The following is an 18,413-nucleotide window of genomic DNA, read 5'->3' as shown; positions in this document are numbered from 1 at the left end:
GGAGCAACCAGGACTAGAACCCGGCGTCCATATGGGATTACCAAGTGAGCCACTGTGCCGGCCCCCTCCCTCATTCTTAATTCATGATTTTATTCTCAAAGACAAGGTACAAAGACAGAACATCTTACTATGCCAAATTAGGAATGTATGTTTCCTATTTCTCCTTTGCCTTTTCTTAACAAAAACAACAAACCATCCGGATGTTGATAACAGCTCCACTGTCGAAGCCCCAGTGACAGGAGTTACTGGAAGCAGGAAGACAAAACCGTAAGAATGGGGGGCAGGGTGCTGCGAGGCTCTGTGTGGACAAAACATGGCAGGATACGCGGCACTCACAGCACGTGGGGAGATTCCTCTTCCCTTCCACTATGTCAAAGGCACGGCAGAAAAACGCACAGGAAGTGGTGACGATCAGACGTCTAAATATGGGACCACTGCCCCCTAGTGTGCTTAAAATGTCTCAAAATCCATTCATCAGAGATCTGCCCAAAGACAGTAGGAAAGAGAACAAAACGAGAACCAATGTAGAAACAACACATCACTGACACAGTGACACCTGCTGGTGTCCCACCAACTGTCTGTCAGTGCCAACACTCTCATCAGGCCTCAGAAACAGGTTCCTGCACTCAGTCCAACAGCTTGCCGAAAGGGCAGAAGACACAGCTGGTGTGGCAAAGGCGCCAGCCAACCAGGACAGATGCCGAAAGATGCCAGCTGCAGCACCGCTGCCCCCTGCTGTGCCGGGTCAGCACTAGCCTCTCAGACACTGAATGCTGGGAGGCCTGGGTTCCTGGAAGGTCCAGGCAGCCAAGAGAGCCCGGGGTCTGCACAGATGTCACCACTTTAACAAGCTGGCCCTGGGCACTGGGACGCTCTCGCTGGACATTAGCTCTGCAGAGGGGGCTGCGGACACAAGAAGAACCCAGCACCACCCAGCAGAGCAGAAGAGTGACCCACAGCCCAGAGGGAAGGTCTCAGGGAGAGCACAAGGGGGTCCCACTCTGCCGCCCAGCAGCTCTGTCTTCTGACCACAGCCAGAGCAGGGACCACACGGGGGGGGGGGGGGGGCAGCCAGTCTTTCAAAGACTCATCTTTTTTCATGAACTGATATTTCTAAACAAATTCTACACACATTATTCTGTATAATTTAAAAACATGTTTACTCATTTTTATTTTTACGAAAGGCAGAGTGACAGAGAGACAGACAGAGAGAGCTTTCATCTGCTGGTTTACTCCCCAAATGGCCACAACAGCAGGACTGGGCCAGGCCAAAGCCAGGAGTCAGGAAGTCCATCCGGACAGGTAGAGTTATAGACAGAGAGAGAGGCAGAGAGAAAGGTCTTCCTTCCATTGGTTCACCCTCCAAATGGTCGCTACAGCCGGAGTTACACTGATCCAAAGCCAGGAGCCAGGTACTTCTCCTGGTGTCCCATGCGGGTGCAGGGCCCAAGCACTTGGGCCATCCTCCACTGCCTTCCCTGGCATCCATATGGGATGCCGGCACCGCAGGTGAAGGATTAACCAAGTGAGCCACAGCGCCGGCCCAGCAGGCAAGTTTCTAACCTTAGAAAGGTTCCTGGGCCGAGGGACCCCGGTGGGGGGAGTCAGAGGGACGTTCATCGTGCAGTCTTCCACTCCCTGCCAGGACTCACAGCTGGTGAAGCGTGGAGTGAGGAAGAAAAGAAGCAAAACCCCTCCTCACTGCCCAGCTGGAGTGGAGAGGAGGGGATACAACCCCCAAACTGTGGCGTAAAGACTGACATCGAGGTTGAGCCAACAGGAAGACCCTCCTACCTCACCTGTCACCTCTGACTTCTTCACACACACTTTTTTAGTAAACATTTATTTTATTTATTTGAAAGGCGGGGCTAGAGAGAGAGAGAGAGAGGGTGAGACAGAAGGAGAGAGGTCTTCCATTCACTGGTTCACTCCCCAAATGGCCACAATGGCTGGACTAGGCCAGGTCAAAGCCAGGAGCCAGGAGCTTCATCTGGGTCTCCCACGTGGGTGCAGGGGCCCAAATGCTTGGGCCATCTTCTGCTGCTTTCCCAGGGAGCAGGATCGCAAGTGGAGCATACAGGACTTGAACTGGTGCCCATACGGGATGCTGGCGCAACAGGTGGTGGCTTAACCTGCTATGTCACAGCACTGGCCCCTTCACACACATTTTCAAGATGTCCTGTACTGGCTGAAACGCATGACCATGCAGTGTCTTCCTAGGTGACCTATGGCGTTGTAGCAGGTAAAGTTCAGATCATGACATCTGCCCATTACTGGGATCAGACAGCAGCTCGGCACGCCAGTACCCACGGTGTGCATGCAAGTGACAATTCCCAGAGGTCACCGGGGATAAAACCTGCTTGGAGTTGCTGACAGACACACGAAGCTTTGTCAGCTTTTACATTCACAGGATTTCATTTGCACAACTCAGGATTATCTTTTTTCCCCTGTGAAAATGTAAATTACTTTTGCAGAAAAACATTAAGCACAAGATTTACAAGATGAAATCTTAAAACAGGCTGAGCTAAAGCCAAAGCACACAGAGGTAGGCAGGCCGCCTCGAGAGCGGGGTGCAGGGCGCAGCACCTGGGTTCAGCCTCGTGGGGCCACCTGTACTCACGGCAGCATCGACTGAGACGCTGGAGAAGGGCCCAGGACATGGTGCACAGAGCCACATGTGGGGCCTCCACAAAGCCAAGTTCTATTTGTCTTTTCCACGACTCAGTCATCTGGAAGTGACAATTCTAGGTCTGGAAATGCTTCTTATCAACTCCATATTCCAGACCTTATTCCCTTAGCCCTTTACTTAAAAACTCCAGTATTGTATTTGTAACATCCCAATTCCATGACATAATTTTTAAAAGAAAGGTTTATTATTATTATTATTAATTTGTTGGGGGCCTGCATTGTGGTGCCGCAGGTTAAGTCACCGTCTTGGATGCCAGCATCCCCTATGAGTGCCAGTTTGAGTCCTGGTTGCTCCACTTCTGATCCCGCTCTCTATTAATGGGCCTGGGAAAGCACTTGGGTATGGGAGATCTGGATGGAGTTTCAGGCTCCTGTCTTAGACCTGGCCCAGCTTCCTTCCTTCACCCCTCCTCCCCACCCCCGCACCATCTGAGGCCATCTGGAGAGTGAAGCAGCAGATGGAAGATCTCTGTGTCTCCCTCTCGCTCTCTCTCTCTGTAACTCTGTCTTTCAAATAAATAAACAAACCTTTAAGAAAAGGAGAAAGGTAAACGGTGCTGCAGGCCCTATAGTGCAGAGGGTTAAGTGGCCCCTTAGGATGCCCACCAATCCTATCAGAGAGCCTAATTCGAGTCCTGGCGGTGCCACTTCTGATCCAGCTCCCTGCTAATGCACCAGGATGCAGTAGATGATGGCCCAAGTGCTTGGGTCCCTGCCACCAGAGATCACACAGGGGACCTAAATGGAGTTCCTGACTCCATTCCTGGCTCCAGTGAATCAGCACATGCAAGATTTTTTCTGCCTCTCTCATCCTTGACTTTCAAGTAAGTAAGTAAGTAAGTAAATATTTTTTTTAAAAGTCAAAGGCTTGTAAGGAAGCTACCAGAAGCCCCTCATTACCAAAATTACCTGTTCTTGTTATCAGTCTGTTGTCCACACCCAAGTCTGCCTTTCTTGTTCTGTTTGGTGGGAGTGGAGCTGGACCCTGCAAACATCTCTCCTGCCAGCAGACGGCGCTGGAGGGACACCAAGGAGGAAGAGAATTCCCCTTGCTCTGTGGCACTCTTCCCTCGTGCTTTGCAAGGACAAGGCCAAGGCGCCAAGCTTCAATGGCGCCATTTTGGGGACTTCTCAATGGGTTTTGCCCTATACACCCACATGCCATGCCCCAATGGGCAGCTTACCACACTGCCCTCCGCACTGAGCTCCGAGGCCAAGCAAACAACACACAGAGACCACACGACAACATAACCACAGCTCGCCATGAGCTCCAAGGCCAAGCAAACAACACACAGAGACCACATGACAACATAACCACAGCTCGCCATGAGCTCCAAGGCCAAGCAAACAACACACAGAGACCACACGACAACACAACCACAGCTCGCCATGAGCTCCAAGGCCAAGCAAACAACACACAGAGACCACACGACAACACAACCACAGCTCGCCATGAGCTCCAAGGCCAAGCAAACAACACACAGAGACCACATGACAACACAACCACAGCTCGCCATGAGCTCCAAGGCCAACCAAACAACACACAGAGACCACATGACAACACAACCACAGCTCGCCATGAGCTCCAAGGCCAACCAAACAACACACAGAGACCACATAACAACACAACCACAGTTCACCATGAGCTCCAAGGCCAACCAAACAACACACAGAGACCACATGACAACACAACCACAGCTCGCCATGAGCTCCAAGGCCAACCAAACAACACACAGAGACCACATGACAACACAATGGCTCAGAGACGAGAGTTGCCACTGGATGCAGCAAATGCACAAGTCTCAAATTTCTTCTTTTGGTAGCAGAAAACGCTTCAGAATAACACATGCTCAAGAAATACTAAGTGGAATACATTCACGCCGCAATAGTTCATGTGATTTTCTCCAAGGAACGTGGGCACTATGCATTGAGAGCTTTTTCTCCTGTTTCTTCAAGCAGTAACATAAATGCCTACATTCCTCAAGCTCCCCCTATGAGCAGAAATAAGGCTAAGTGTTGACTTCCATTTGTGGTAAGACAAGAAGGTGGGGGTTTGGTGCAGCAGGTTAAGTGGCCAGCAAAGCCAGCAGCCCACATGAGCACCAGTTCCAGCCCTGGCTGCTCTGATTCTGATCCAGTTCCCTGCTAACGTGCCTGGGAAAGCAGCAGCAGATGGCCTAAGTGCTTGGACTCCTACCATGTGGGAGACTTGGATGGAGTTCCTGGCTCCTGGCATCAGCCTACCCAGACCAGGCTATTGCACTCATTCGGAGAACGAGCCAACAGATGGAAAATCCAACCCACCCCCCCCCCCCGTCTCTGTGTATGTGTGTGGTGGGGGGAGGGGAGTGTTTCCCTCTTTCTCTGTCACTCTGCCTTTGAAATAAATAAATAAATCAAATACAGAAAGAAAGGAAGGAAGAAATAAATAAATAAATCAGCCCAGGAGCTCACTGGAGAGGTTAAAGAACAAAGCCATGGAGAGGTAGGAAACAGCACCCCTGCAGACTTTCCGGAAGACAACAGCAGGCTGCGAACCTGAACCCTCCGGAACAGGTGCCACTCGCCAGTGGGTAACACCGGTTTTCACTGTCTGTTCTGAAAGAGAATCAGCTGCTGAAGTAGAGCGCCGAAGTCCAGGTGCACGAGAGAGGACGTGTGCTGATAACTGCCCAGGCTCCTGAGCACAGGAGAGGAGGGTGGCGACTGCTCTCCACTCGCGCAGCAGGAACGGCCCCGGAGGCCATGCGGGGACAGTGCGCTAACCAAGGATGCCTTCACAGGCTCTGCGAGATACCAGCACCTCCTAGCAGTGAGGTCTATGTGGTTTCTTATTTTTAAATTATTTGCTTATTTTCATTTCATTTGAAAAGCAGACAGACACACACACACACACACACACACGGGGGGGAGAGGATCTTGCAAACACAGGTTCACTCCCCAGAGGACCACAACAGTCAGGGGCGGGGCAGGCTGAAGCCAGGAGCCAGGAGCTCTGTCTGAGTCTCTCACATGCATGACAGGGATCCAAGCACACTAGCCACAACCTGCCGCCTCCCAGGATGTGAGTCGCAGGGAGCTGGATGGAAAGTGGAATACATGGGCCTTGAACTAGGCACTCCGATATGGTTATTACAAGTGGTGTCTTAACCGCTGCACCAGGTGCCCGTCCCATATGTGTTTTTGGTAATGTTCTGTTTTATAATAGCTTTAGATTTACAGAAAAGTTTAAAGGTAGAACAGAGAGTTCTCAGATATCCCAGTTTTCCCTATTTTTTAGGATCCTGTGTTATCATGGTTTACTCGTCAAAATTGATGAGGCAGTGCTGACACATGGTTACAACTGAAGCCCTCACTTTATCTGGGTTTTCTTAGTCTGTTGCCTAATGGCCCTTTTTAAAAAAAAAATTTTTTTGACAGGCAGAGTTAGACAGTGAGAGAGAGACAGAGAGAAAGGCCTTCCTTTTTCTGTTGGTTCACCCCCAAAGTGGCCGCTACGGCTGGTGTGCTGCACCGATCCGAAGCCAGGAGCCAGGTGCTTCCTCCTGGTCTCCCCTGCGGGTGCAGGGCCCAAGCACTTAGGCCATCTTCCACTGCACTCCCGGGCCACAGCAGAGAGCTGGACTGGAAGAGGAGCAACCGGGACTAGAACCCAGGGTGCCAGCGCCGCAGGCGGAGGATTAGCCTAGTGAGCCGCAGTGCCAGCTGATTATTGTATTTTAATTATTGCTGGCATATTTGGGAATATGAGTTTCTTCAAATACCTCACCAAAAATGTCAGAACTGCAAATGTGTGTCCAGTATAAAGTCTGCCAAGCTCCTGTCTCCGCGACAGCAGGCAGTAACTCCCAGAAGCCAAGGCTGCCCAGAGGCTCATTCGGCTGTGCATACCGCAATTCCAAAGACCCAGACAGGTTTTCAGGCCGTTCCTACAGTGGTCAACTTATACACTGTCCACACATCCCCCAAAATGGCCAGGCCACCAGCCCTAAAACACCACCCATCTGGAGTAGTGACCCCTCTCAAGACAAAAGGAAAGGTTCAATCAAATCCTACGTCGTCCCAACAGGAAATACTTCCCAAGTGTCAACAGGAACAATAACGAAACTTGTCCTTTTTGTTTCTCAAGTGAGTAAAGTCCACACTGGGGCTCAGAAAGAAGTAGCTCCTACCAGCTCGCAATGTCTGGGGCCGCGGGCATACCCCTGTGATGGGAAGCTGCTGAGGGTAGCTCCAGTAAGTAAGAATGTACAAGCTACAGACTTCGCCTAAAACACCTTGTGAATGTCCACTCTGGCCTTAGTGACAGGAAGGAAGCCCTAGTGCTGGCAACTTTGGGGCACTTAACGTTACTGGCGGTGCTGGAAGGGGGCCGATGTGTAGCTCAATAAAAAACGCAGTACCTGATTGATCCCCCGGAGCTCAGGAGCGAAAACTCGCTCCGTAATACACACGGGCCTACAGACGCGTTCCGTGAAGCAACCAGTACTCACCGTGTTGGCCAGCTCTGCACAGCTCCCGCGCAGGGGCGGGGCCTGCGCCGGCAGCCTGAGGAAGGCCGCCTGTTGGGGCACAGGGTTTCCGCCCCACTCCAGAAGCTTCTGGAGCGCAGACTGACTCTGCAAGTCCAGGCTCTGCAGGTCCCTGGCACCAGAGTCGTATTCCCAGCTCTCCCCGGCCACGGTGAAGGCACCTGCATCCAGGAGAAACAGGAAACAAAGACATCTCAGTCACTGGCCTGGAGTGGCCGACCGGCCACGCTTCAGAGCCTCCGACCCTTCACAACCCACGTGGAGCCCAGGCCCGAGCTCACACAGACACAGGAGGCCTGGCCCAGGCCCCCACTCACACAGACACGGGGGGCCTGGCCCAGGCCCCCGCTCACACAGACACGGGGAACCTGGCTCAGGCCCCCGCTCACACAGACACGGGGGGCCTGGCCCAGGTCCCCCGCTCACACAGACACGGGGGGCCTGGCCCAGGTCCCCCGCTCACACAGACACGGGGGGCCTGGCCCAGGTCCCCCGCTCACACAGACACGGGGAACCTGGCTCAGGCCCCCGCTCACACAGACACGGGGGGCCTGGCCCAGGCCCTCACTCACACAGACACGGGGGGCCTGGACACAGAAGTGGTGTCAGGCCGAGCACTGGGAAATAACCACTCAATGAATCTGTGCCCCTAAACAGAAATGCTTGGCAAAGCAGCCTTGGAGAAACGGGCACAGGGAACCCAAGTCACCACCCATCTTGTCTGTGACTGGCGCAGGGTTACTATAGCAACCTCAGCGTTTCTGTCTGGGGGGCAGCTTTGGATAGCTATCTCCACATGCTTTTCCCAGCCGAGGAAGAAGAGGGGAAGTCGAGGCATGGCACCTGGCATCCCTTGCCAGTGTCCATGCACTCCTCCCTGGAGGAGGCTACTGACAGCCACACTGTGCTTCACAGCTGAGCTCAGCCAATGAACACGCGCAGCAGTGATAAGCGTCACTCCAGGCCTTGCTCCTAAGCCCTCAGTATCTGATTCTCTATGCTGCCGGCATCTGGCACCCTCGCAGGCCACGTGGTACAAAGGGTGGAACCACAAGAGAGCTTCTGCTCATGCTAAGCGCTGTGTGTTGACTTTGTGTGATTAGGATAGAAACTTGCACCACATTTGACCCACTGTATATTTTGGGTTTGTTCGTTATGACCCTTATCTTACCTCTTACAGCACACCTAGCAAGAAGCTAAAAATTTCAACACAATGAAGGGCCAGCATGTGGTGTGGTGGGTTAAGCCACCACTCGTGACGCTGGCATCCCCAAAGAGCAAGTTAGGTCCAAGCTGCCCCACTTCCAATTCAGCTCCCTGCTAATGCACCTGGGAAAGCGACAGAAGGTGGGCCACATACCTGGGCCCCTGCCACCTACACCCACGGGGAAGACCCAGATGGAGTTCCTGGCTCCTGGCTTCGGCCTGGCCCAGCCCCAGCGGTTGTAGTCATTTGGATGGTGAACCAGTGGATGGAAGCTCACTTGCTCTCACTCACTCTCTCTCTCTCCCTCTCTCTTGCCCTCTCTCTGTAATACTGTTTCTCAAATAAATATTTTTAATAAAAATTGTAACACAGTAGGGAAGTACAATGAGAAAAGTGGCCCCAGAGGAGGGCGGCTGAGCACCGCTGGGCTGAGAGCAGCAGGAGGTGCTCAGGGCAGGCTTCCTGGAGCAGAAAGCCCGGCACTTCAGCCGTCACCCTCGCCAGAAAAAACGAATTGGGGAAAAGCTTGGGCTCTTGTTCATTTCTGCGTGGCTGTCCCCTGTGAGTGCACCTGGGTGCTGGAGCCGGGTACATGCCTTTCTTAGCTGCAAGAGAGCCCAGAAAAATGTGTTTCCTGGCTCCTAAGGTGAGCCATTTCCTGAACAGTGGAAGGGCACTGCACTGGGTGGAATAGAAAACACCACCGAGGTCCACAGCCTGACACTCCGCTGGGTCCGGGGGACTCAGCAGCGAGCATGATTAACTGCAGACCCCTGCCGTGGTGGTTCATCCTGGAGGCTCTTGGACCCACGGCTTCTGATGACAACAAAGGGACTGAAGATGAGTCCTTGCTCCCTGAGAAATGAGAGCGCTCACTGACCACGCTACACCTCCTGAGTGCGGTCTCACGCACTGCACTGGAAGCAGCACAGCGGGCTCTGAGTGAATGTGCTGTCCCCTTCTCAAGCACTGGTGAACCCACCGTGATGACGAGAACCCTCTGCAGGTGGCTCCCCGCTGCTCACGCTCTGCAGAGCCCCCTGTCAGTCCTGCCCACGGGGCTGTGTGGCAGGAGCAGCAGCTGCCATGGCAGCAGTTGTTTCCTTATCTCAGTGCTATCTATCTATCATCTGGCTGGTGCAGCCGGCTCTACTGTCAGGGACTACAACCCATCAGCCTCCTTTCCCTGGCTCCCGTTGTCTGCCAAACTGCTGCCTGTTTGTCCTGACCCCAGGGGGCTGGCAACCTCAGGGCTGCCTGAGGTCAGGGCTGCCTGAGGTCAGAGCTGAAAAGCGTACCTCCACACTGGACTGTGACACCCATCTTATGGGTAAGACAGACACCGGCTGGGTCTCGTCCGTGGGAACCCCAGCACCACACACATGGTCTGTGAGATATCAGCCATTTAATACACACGGATTGAAGGAACTGTGGAATCATCCATGGCTGTACTACACCAGGGTTTTACTTTCTAACCTGGAAGAACAATATAGGAATCGCTGTCTATTTTTTTTTTTTTTTTTGACAGGCAGAGTTAGACAGTGAGAGAGAGACAGAGAGAAAGGTCTTCCTTCCATTGGTTCACCCCCCAAATGGCCACTGCAGCCGGTGCGCTGTGCCAATCTGAAGCCAGGAGCCAGGTGCTTCCTCCTGGTCTCCCAAGCGGGTACAGGGCCCAAGCACTTGGGCCATCCTCCACTGCCTTCCTGGGCCACAGCAGAGAGCTGGACTGGAAGAGGAGCAACCAGGACAGAACCGGCGCCCCAACCGGGACTAGAACCCAGAGTGCTGGCGCCGCAGGCAGAGGATTAGCCAAGTGAACTGCGGCGCCGGCCTAGGAATCACTGTCTGAAACCTAAATAGATTCCACATTAAATTTCTTCTCTATGCAAACAGGACCCTGCATTTTCTAAAAGTGAAACACAGCAACTCTGGGATAAGGTTGTCATGGTGTAATCCACTATGCCACATTAACAGACCCAAACCTGGCCGCTGCAGAATCACACAAGCAGCTTAGCCGGGCTCTATCCTCATCAGCAGGCCATGAGGTCCCAGTGACCACCCAGGATGAGACTGACCCTTTGCTGAGGAGCCAAGGCCATTGAAACAGGACCCGCAGGAGGGCAGGTGCAAGCAGCAACCTGCTCCCACTCCCCTCCATCTGTCTTTGGTTCAGGTCTTTCTGGATGAAAGTCATCATCCCTGAGACAAAAACTGGCCATCCAATTGCAACGCTGCTGCTAAAAACCCTGGAAAACTGGGCCTGGTGGTCACCCATCTTCCTCTGCCCCCGGAGGCCTGCTGGGTCCTAAAGTTCCAAGGCTCATCCTCAGCCTCGGGCCAGCCCCCGTCCACTCCCGCTGACCTGAACTGGTCCCCGTGATGCAGGCAGGAACAGGCTGCAGGCTCTCCCTCTCTTTTCCCATCCTCCCTGCTGGCCTGCTTTCCGACAGATTTCGAGAACTGAGGAATAACAGATATGTGAGATACGGCGAATGCTGACTCAACGTTAAGACAAAGTCCTGTGTCCTAATCCTGGCTGTCCGGAGAACAGGCAGGACCACATTCTGGCTGTTCTGGAGCTCTCCACGTTTCCTACTTCTTTTCTTGGCTACGGTGCTGGGGCGGCAGAGAGGGTGGGGGCCCATGACTTACTCTTTCAGATTGCACTTTCTTCTTTCTTTCATTTTTTTAAAAAGATTTATTTATTTATTTGAAAAGCGAGATAGAGAGAGAGGAAGAGACACAGAGAGAGATCTTCCATCTGTTCATTCATTCCCAAGGTGACTGAAATGGCCAGGGCTCGGGCAGACTGAAGCCAAGAGCCAGGAACTTCTTCCAGGTCTCCCATGTGGGTGCAGGGGCCCAAGCACTTGGGCTATCTTCTGCTGCTTTCCCAGGTGCATTACAGGGAGCTGGATCGGAAGAGGAGCAGCCGGGTCTCGAACTGGAGCCCATATGGGACGCTGGCACTGCAGGCAGAGGCCTTACCTTCTAAGCCACAGTGCTGGCCCCTCAGATTTCACTTCCATGAAGTCTGCAGTGAGAGCTGAGGAAGGGGTTCCTCTCTCATCTCTAGAAGCTGTATTTGTGAATTAACACAAAACTCCGTGCCTGATACTCAGGCTGTTTAGTCCTCATCAGAAGCAGCTTTGCACACACACTACCAGATTTTAACTCCCCAGTTCTGCATAATGTTGTTCGTAAGTGGGGGGGGGGGGTGTCATCGTGCAGTCGGGGAAGGTGCCGCTGCGATGTCCCCACCCCACATCAGAGTCATGGCACTGAGTCCCACCTCCCTAGGGAACAGCAGATGATGGCCCAAGTACGTGGGAGACCGGGCTGGAGTTTACGGCTCCTGCCTTCAGACAGGCCCAACCCTGGCTGTTGGAGGCATTTGGGGAGTGAATTAGGGGATAGAAAATCTCTCTGTGTGTGTTTCTCTGCTTTTCAAATAAATAACCATTTAAAAAAGGAGAGAGAATTGAAGGGCAAGAAGCAGTAGGGAGGCAATTTCGGTATGACTGGTATTTTGCTATCTGCACAGCGCGGGGACGTCCCCATGAACTCGGGGTTACATCCCCCCACAGGCCCATGCCCCTCAAGGAGGAGGCTGTGCGTTCCTTTCCCTAACTGAGACCGTGACTGTCCTCTCGCTCACGAGGTTCCAGCCAGCAGGCCTTCTCAGCCCGGAGTGAGACCTGTACCTCCAAGGCTCAGGCTCCCCACAAGCTACCTCTGTGCTGGACACGCCAGTCCCAGTCTTTTGCCTGGCTCGGGTCTCAGAATTCTTGAGTTCTCAAACAAATGACAAGGAACTCCAGGGGGCCCTCAGGGTCTGGAGTACCAGCTTTGGCCTCAGTCTCCCGAGGACTCCCTGCCAAGTCCTTACTAACCACAAAGTTTGGTGGGAAGAAAGGTAACAGGATTCACCATAAAGGGCGACTATGAAAAGTAAAAATAAAGATTACAAGGTCTAATATTTCTCTGGAGTCTTTCAGTTCTCTGTTTATTCATGGAAACAAAAGCACACCACCTGAGAGGAACCTTCCAGGGGGCCCCACAGACACCCTTGTAAACTGGTACAGACCGATGCCTGATAAAGGTGCCTAAATGTTCCATCTGGCAGAGACGTGTCCCTGGGATTCTTAACACCGACCAGCCTATGCAAAATCAGGATCACTGTGACTGTCCAGACTGGTCACCTAGCAAAGTGCAGGGCCACTTCAGCATGGTGAGGCGTTTGTTTGTTTGTTTGTTTTCAGATTTACTGGGGTTGGTGTTGTAGCACAGTGAGTTAAATGGCTGCTTGTGATGACAACATCCTGTATCAGAGCACTGGTTTGAATCCCAGCTGCTCCACTTCAAATTCAGCTTCCTGTTAATGTACCTGGGATGGCAGTGGAAGATGGCCCAAATGTCTGGGCCCTGGCCATCCATGTGGGAGACCCGGATGGTGTCCCTGGTTCCTGGCTTTGACCTGGTCCAGATCTGGCTGTTGCAGCCATTTGAGGAGTTTACCAACGGATGGAACATCTCTATATATGTATATTTGAAAGGCAGAGCCACAGGCAGCAGATGAGAGAGATCTATCCTCTTGTTAAGTGGCTGCAACAGCCAGGATTGGGCCAGGCCATAGCCAGGAGACAGGAACTCCATCCAGGTCTCCCAAGTGGGTGGCACAAACTCAAATACTTGAGCCATCACTCACTGCCTCCCAGTTGTATCAGGAGAGATCTGGATTGAAAGTGGAGTATCCAGGACAGAAACCCACACTCTGATATGGGATACAGGTGGTCCCGAGGAGCAGCTTAACCTGCTTAACCTTAACAACACCCACCCCCATTTGTGTGTGTGTGTGTGTGTATGCCATAGGAACTTAGCACCTGACACATCCACAGGCAGAGGACTGTGTTCTGCAATAACAAAAGCAGGTAAGTAGGGAACTTTCAGGCATGTTTTTCAACACACATAGTAGACAACCAGTGGGGGTCACTTTTGGGCATTAACGTATCTGCTGACCACTGCCCCACTATCTCTCAGCAGTCGACATCTGCAGGTTGTGAATACAGCTGTATTGGTTAGGACAAGTTAGGTTGTGCGGCAGTAACGAAAAGCCCTCAGTGGCTTAAGATTAGGTTTATTCACCTGCACTCCCACCTGCAGGTCAGAGTCAGCAGAGCCCTGTGCTCACAGCGGTCACTCAGGGCTATCAGCTGTCATCCAATGGGACAGTGTTCTACACTGGTCATTAAAAGGTCTGCACAGCGACTGATGCTATGGGAAAGTGGGTAAAGCCACCGCCTGGAGTGCCACATCCCATATGGATGCTGGTTCAAGTTCTGGCTGCTCCACTTCTGATCCAGCTCTCTGCTATGGCCTGGGAAAGCAGCGAAAGATGGCCCAGGTCCTTGAGCCTCTGCACCCACACGGGAGACCTGGAAGAAGCTCCTGGCTCCTGGCTTTGGATCGACCCAACTCCAGCCATTGCAGCCAACTCAGGGAGTGAAACAGCAGAAGGAATATCTCTCTCTCTTTCTCTCTCTCTGCCGCTGCCTCTCTGTAATTCTGCCTTTCAAATAAATAAATAAATAAATATTTTTTTAAAAAAAAAGGCCTGCACAGGAGTGACACAGGACGGAGACTCAGCGGCCAGATGCAGTCAGACAGCACGGCCTAACCTGGGACACCCAGGACACAAACCCTCACCCCACCTGTCCAGAGGGGAAAACCGGGAATACCTGTGAGTACACAAATGCAGTGTATGGATTTAACGCCGGCTGGATTTTGGAGCTGGCGCTGCTGTGGTCTAGCAGGTTAAACTGCTGCTTGCAACCCTAGCATCCCATTTGGGAGCACCAGATTGAGTTCCGACTGCTCTGCTTCTGATCCAGCTCCCTGATAATGTGCCTAGCAAAGCAGTGAAAAGTGGACAAAGTACTTGGGACCCTGCCACTCACGTGGGAGACCCAGATGGAGTTCCCGGCCCATGGCTTTGGCCTGGCTGCTGTGGCCATTTGGGGAGTGAACCAGAGGATGGAAGATGTCTTTCTCTCCTTCTCAACTTCTGTCACCCTGCCTTTCAAATAAAATAAGCAAATTTTAATAGTATTGATATTATCTCAGTATGATAACATTTGAGGGCTTCTTTTACTTTTTTAAAAAAGATTCCTCATTATTTATACTATGACCCACAACATGCTCTGTATATTATCTCTGTTCAGCATCCATAATTGCCAGATCATATCCTTGGTTTGTTACAGCAAGAATGTGGCACAGTATTTTGTTCTTTCACAGAAAAGTATTTACAAAAAATCACCTTTCCAGCCGGAGCTGTGGCTCACTAGGCTAATCTTCTGCCTATGGTGCCAGCACCCCGGGTTCTAGTCCCGGTTGGGGTGCCGGGTACTAGTCCCGGTTGCTCCCCTTCCAGTCCAGCTCTCTGCTGTGGCCCGGGAGTGCAGCGGAGGATGGCCCGAGTGCTTGGGCCCTGCACCCACATGGGAGACCAGGAGGAAGCACCTGGCTCCTGGCTTCGGATCAGCGCAGCACTAGCCGTGGCGGCCATTAGGGGAGTGAACCAATGGAAGGAAGACCTTTCTCTCTGTCTCTCTCACTGTCTATAACTCTCTCTGTCTCTCTCTCACACTGTCTAACTCTGCCTGTCAAAAAATAAAAAAAGTCACCTTTCCTATCTGAAAATAATATTCATATTGAGAAATTCATATCTAGTACACACATAAAATATACATATAAGCATGGATTTCAATTTTTTGCACCAAAAACCAGCTTATCTTTTCATTCTGTTTTCCACAAACTTTTTGATGTGCTTGTGATAGGGACTCTGGAAGGCCCTGGAAAGGATGGGAAGAAACATACAGGGTGTAACCCTCCAGGAGCCCGAGGGCCTGGAGAAACAGACACAATGTGACCTTCAGATATTGTCAGTCTTGTACTGGGAACCTCTACGCAAAACAGGCTGCTCTGCTATCAGTCCCCTGACTGGTTCATGTCATCAGTGTAGGCCTTGACCAAACAGAGGAAATCCTTCTTTTAAACACTCATAAAAAATCCTGCGCCAGGCAGTCCTGGCCAGTCCTGTGTGGCAACCTCAGGGCAGCCCCTTTGAGACTCCTCCACTTTGCTCACTCGTCCCTGTCTGTGGACCTCATTCTTTGTGGTCATGAGACAAAGAACCCGGAAAAGAGAAGCCGTAACACTCCCTGGAACCTGGCAGAGGGGAGAAGCTGTGACATGAGGGGAGAAGCTGTGACATGAGGGGAGAAGCTGACACTCCCTGGAACCCGGCAGAGTGGGAGTCCAGTGAGCCCGGGGCCCAGAGGTCTGGGGGCCGTCACAGCTGCCATGGCAGCACCCACAGGGCCCTGGGTTAGCAGTAAACTGTCTTGCACTCCTCTTCTTTCTCTTCTTCCTCTCCTCCTCTTCCTCCTCCTCTTCTTCCTTTCAAAGATAGCACAGCACACATTTCAGATATTTCACTTTTTAGGAAGGCATAGGAAATGCCCAGCAAACAAGTGGCGATTTGAAATGTGTATAAAAGACATTACTGGGAAACCCTGCTCTCAGAGTGTGCTAACAGACAGCCTGGCAAACACAGGGCTGCCGGCCCTGCTGTGCACTTGGCAGCTAAGCCTGGTGCTTCAAGCTCATCTTCCAAGTGCCACCCAAGGTCTGCAATCACCAGGCTTATCCACCCAAGGCACAAATAGTGCAGACTTCCAGTCAGCGCAAGGCCAGCAAAGTCTCTGGTGCACCCAGGCCCACCTGCAAGACAGCAGTGACAATCACAGCGTGGGAGACCTGGAAGAAACTCCCGGCTCCAGCTGTTGCAGCTGTTTGGGGACTGAACCAGCTGATGGAAGATTTCTCTCTCTCTTTCTCTCTGCCTCTGCCCCTCTGTAACTCTGCCTTTCAAATAATTTTTTTTTTTTTTTTTGGACAGGCAGAGTGGACAGTGAGAGAGAGACAGAGAGAAAGGTCTTCCTTTTTGCCATTGGTTCACCCTCCAATGGCTGCTGCAGCTGGTGCGCTGTGACCAGCGTGCTGCGCTGATTCGAAGGCAGGAGCCAGGTGCTTCTCCTGGTCTCCCATGTGGGTGCAGGGCCCAAGCACTTGGGCCATCCTCCACTGCACTCCCGGGCCACAGCAGAGAGCTGGCCTGGAAGAGGGGCAACCAGGACAGAATCCGGCGCCCCGACCAGGACTAGAACCCAGTGTGCCGGTGCCGCAGGTGGAGGATTAGCCTAGTGAGCCACGGCGCCAGCCTCAAATAAATTTTTAAAAATAAGATAAAATAAAACAAAACATGGGGATAATGTGCTTTACAGGTTTGTTGTGAGGGTTAAATCAAATTGAAACAAAGAGAACACTTAAGATTATCCTTGGCAAAGGGTGAGTGAACCATCAAACACCGGCAATTATCTGATCATATCTCACATTTTAAAAAATTGCTTAAATTAATTTATTTGAGAAGCAGAAAGAGAAGAAAAAAAACTCTCATGTACTGGTTCATTCCCCAAATACCTGACACAGCTATGTCTGGGCTGGGTCATAACCAGAAGCAGAGACCTCAACCCAGGTCTCCCTTTTGGATGCCGGGAACCCAATCAGTGGAGCCATCACCACTGCCTCTCGGGGTTCACAACACAGGAAGCTGGAGTCAGGAGCCAGAGCTGGGTGTTAACCCAGGCACGGTAACACCAGGCAGGCACTGTAACTGCTAGGCTAAACCTGCACATGTCTACCAATCCATGTTAGACAACTGAACTGGACACAGATATATGGGTAAGATGTGCTCTCTTCCAGCTACTAAGATGTACCTATTACAATGACCAAGTCAAAAAAACAAAGCATGTGGCACCGAATTGCTGCCTAAGATTTCACACTATAGTTTTGTACTTAGTATTACTGTAAAAAAAGTGAAGACAGCCAATTTCTCTGGGCCAAATCCACATTTCTCTCAGTATGGAATAGTCTCTTTTATTAACATTTATTTTTTCATTTACTTGAAAGGCAAAGCAACAGAGAGACAGAGAGAGACATGTCTTCTGTTAGTCCCCAAATGCTCACAACTGGCTAAACTCAGGAGCCAAGAACTCCACCATGGGCCTCCCACATGGGTGATGGGCGCAAACACTTGAGTCATCACCTGCTGTCCTCCCAGGGTGTGTTAGAAAGAAGAAGGATCAGAAGTAGAGCCGCGGCAGGCTAATCCTCCAACTGCAGCACCAGCACACCGGGTTCTAGTCCCGGTTGGGGCGCCGGATTCTGTCCAGGTTGCCCCTCTTCCAGGCCAGCTCTCTGCTGTGGCCCGGGAGTGCAGTGGAGGATGGCCCAAGTGCTTGGGCCCTGCACCCCATGGGAGACCAGGAGAAGCACCTGGCTCCTGGTTTTGGATCAGCGCGGTGCGCCGGCCGCGGCGGCCATTGGAGGGTGAACCAATGGCAAAGGAAGACCTTTCTCCCTCTCTCTCACTGTCCACTCTGCCTGTCAAAAAAAAAAAAAAAAAAAAAAAAGAAGAAGAAGAAGTAGAGCAGCCAGGACTCAAACCAGGAACTCCAAAATGGGGCGTGGCCATCCGCAGACACAGTGTCCCCACTGTGCCACAAGGCCCACCTCACGACATTCGCTTACCAAGTCAGTCTCGCTTACTGGGTCCGATGGACTTTGCTTCCCTACTCTACTTGCCTTCCAAAACCTGCAGCCAGACCATGAGACAGGGTGCCCAGCCCAGCAGCAGCAGGAGTCTCCCTTCAGACCCGTGCTCCGGCCACCATGGCCTCCAGTCTACTATCCACCTCTAGCCCCTTCCTTTCACCCCTCGGATGCATGCAGGAGGCTTGCATCCCCCACAAGGCAGGTGATGGCGCAGAGTCCAGGGGTCCCGAGACTGTGTTAGTGAGTAGCCTTGGATGGCACAATGCTCAGAGGCCATTCACCCTTCAATTATGTGGACAGTTCAGAGG

General features: G+C 52.1%; 1 protein-coding gene across 1 annotated transcript in view; it reads right to left on the bottom strand.

Moving 5' to 3' along the window:
* MCC (MCC regulator of WNT signaling pathway) overlaps positions 1-18,413 on the bottom strand; it is a 446,585-nt gene that overhangs the window by 307,032 nt on the left and 121,140 nt on the right. Inside the window, exon 3 of the mRNA XM_062189308.1 lies at positions 7,182-7,381. Coding sequence (XP_062045292.1) covers positions 7,182-7,381 — 200 coding nt within the window. The remainder of the gene's footprint in view (positions 1-7,181; positions 7,382-18,413) is intronic.

The sequence above is a fragment of the Lepus europaeus genome, chromosome 4 (assembly GCF_033115175.1).
Source record: "Lepus europaeus isolate LE1 chromosome 4, mLepTim1.pri, whole genome shotgun sequence".
Classification (NCBI taxonomy): domain Eukaryota; kingdom Metazoa; phylum Chordata; class Mammalia; order Lagomorpha; family Leporidae; genus Lepus; species Lepus europaeus.
The sequence above is the reverse complement of the archived record's forward strand: the minus strand, read 5'-3'. Positions and strand labels throughout refer to the sequence as shown.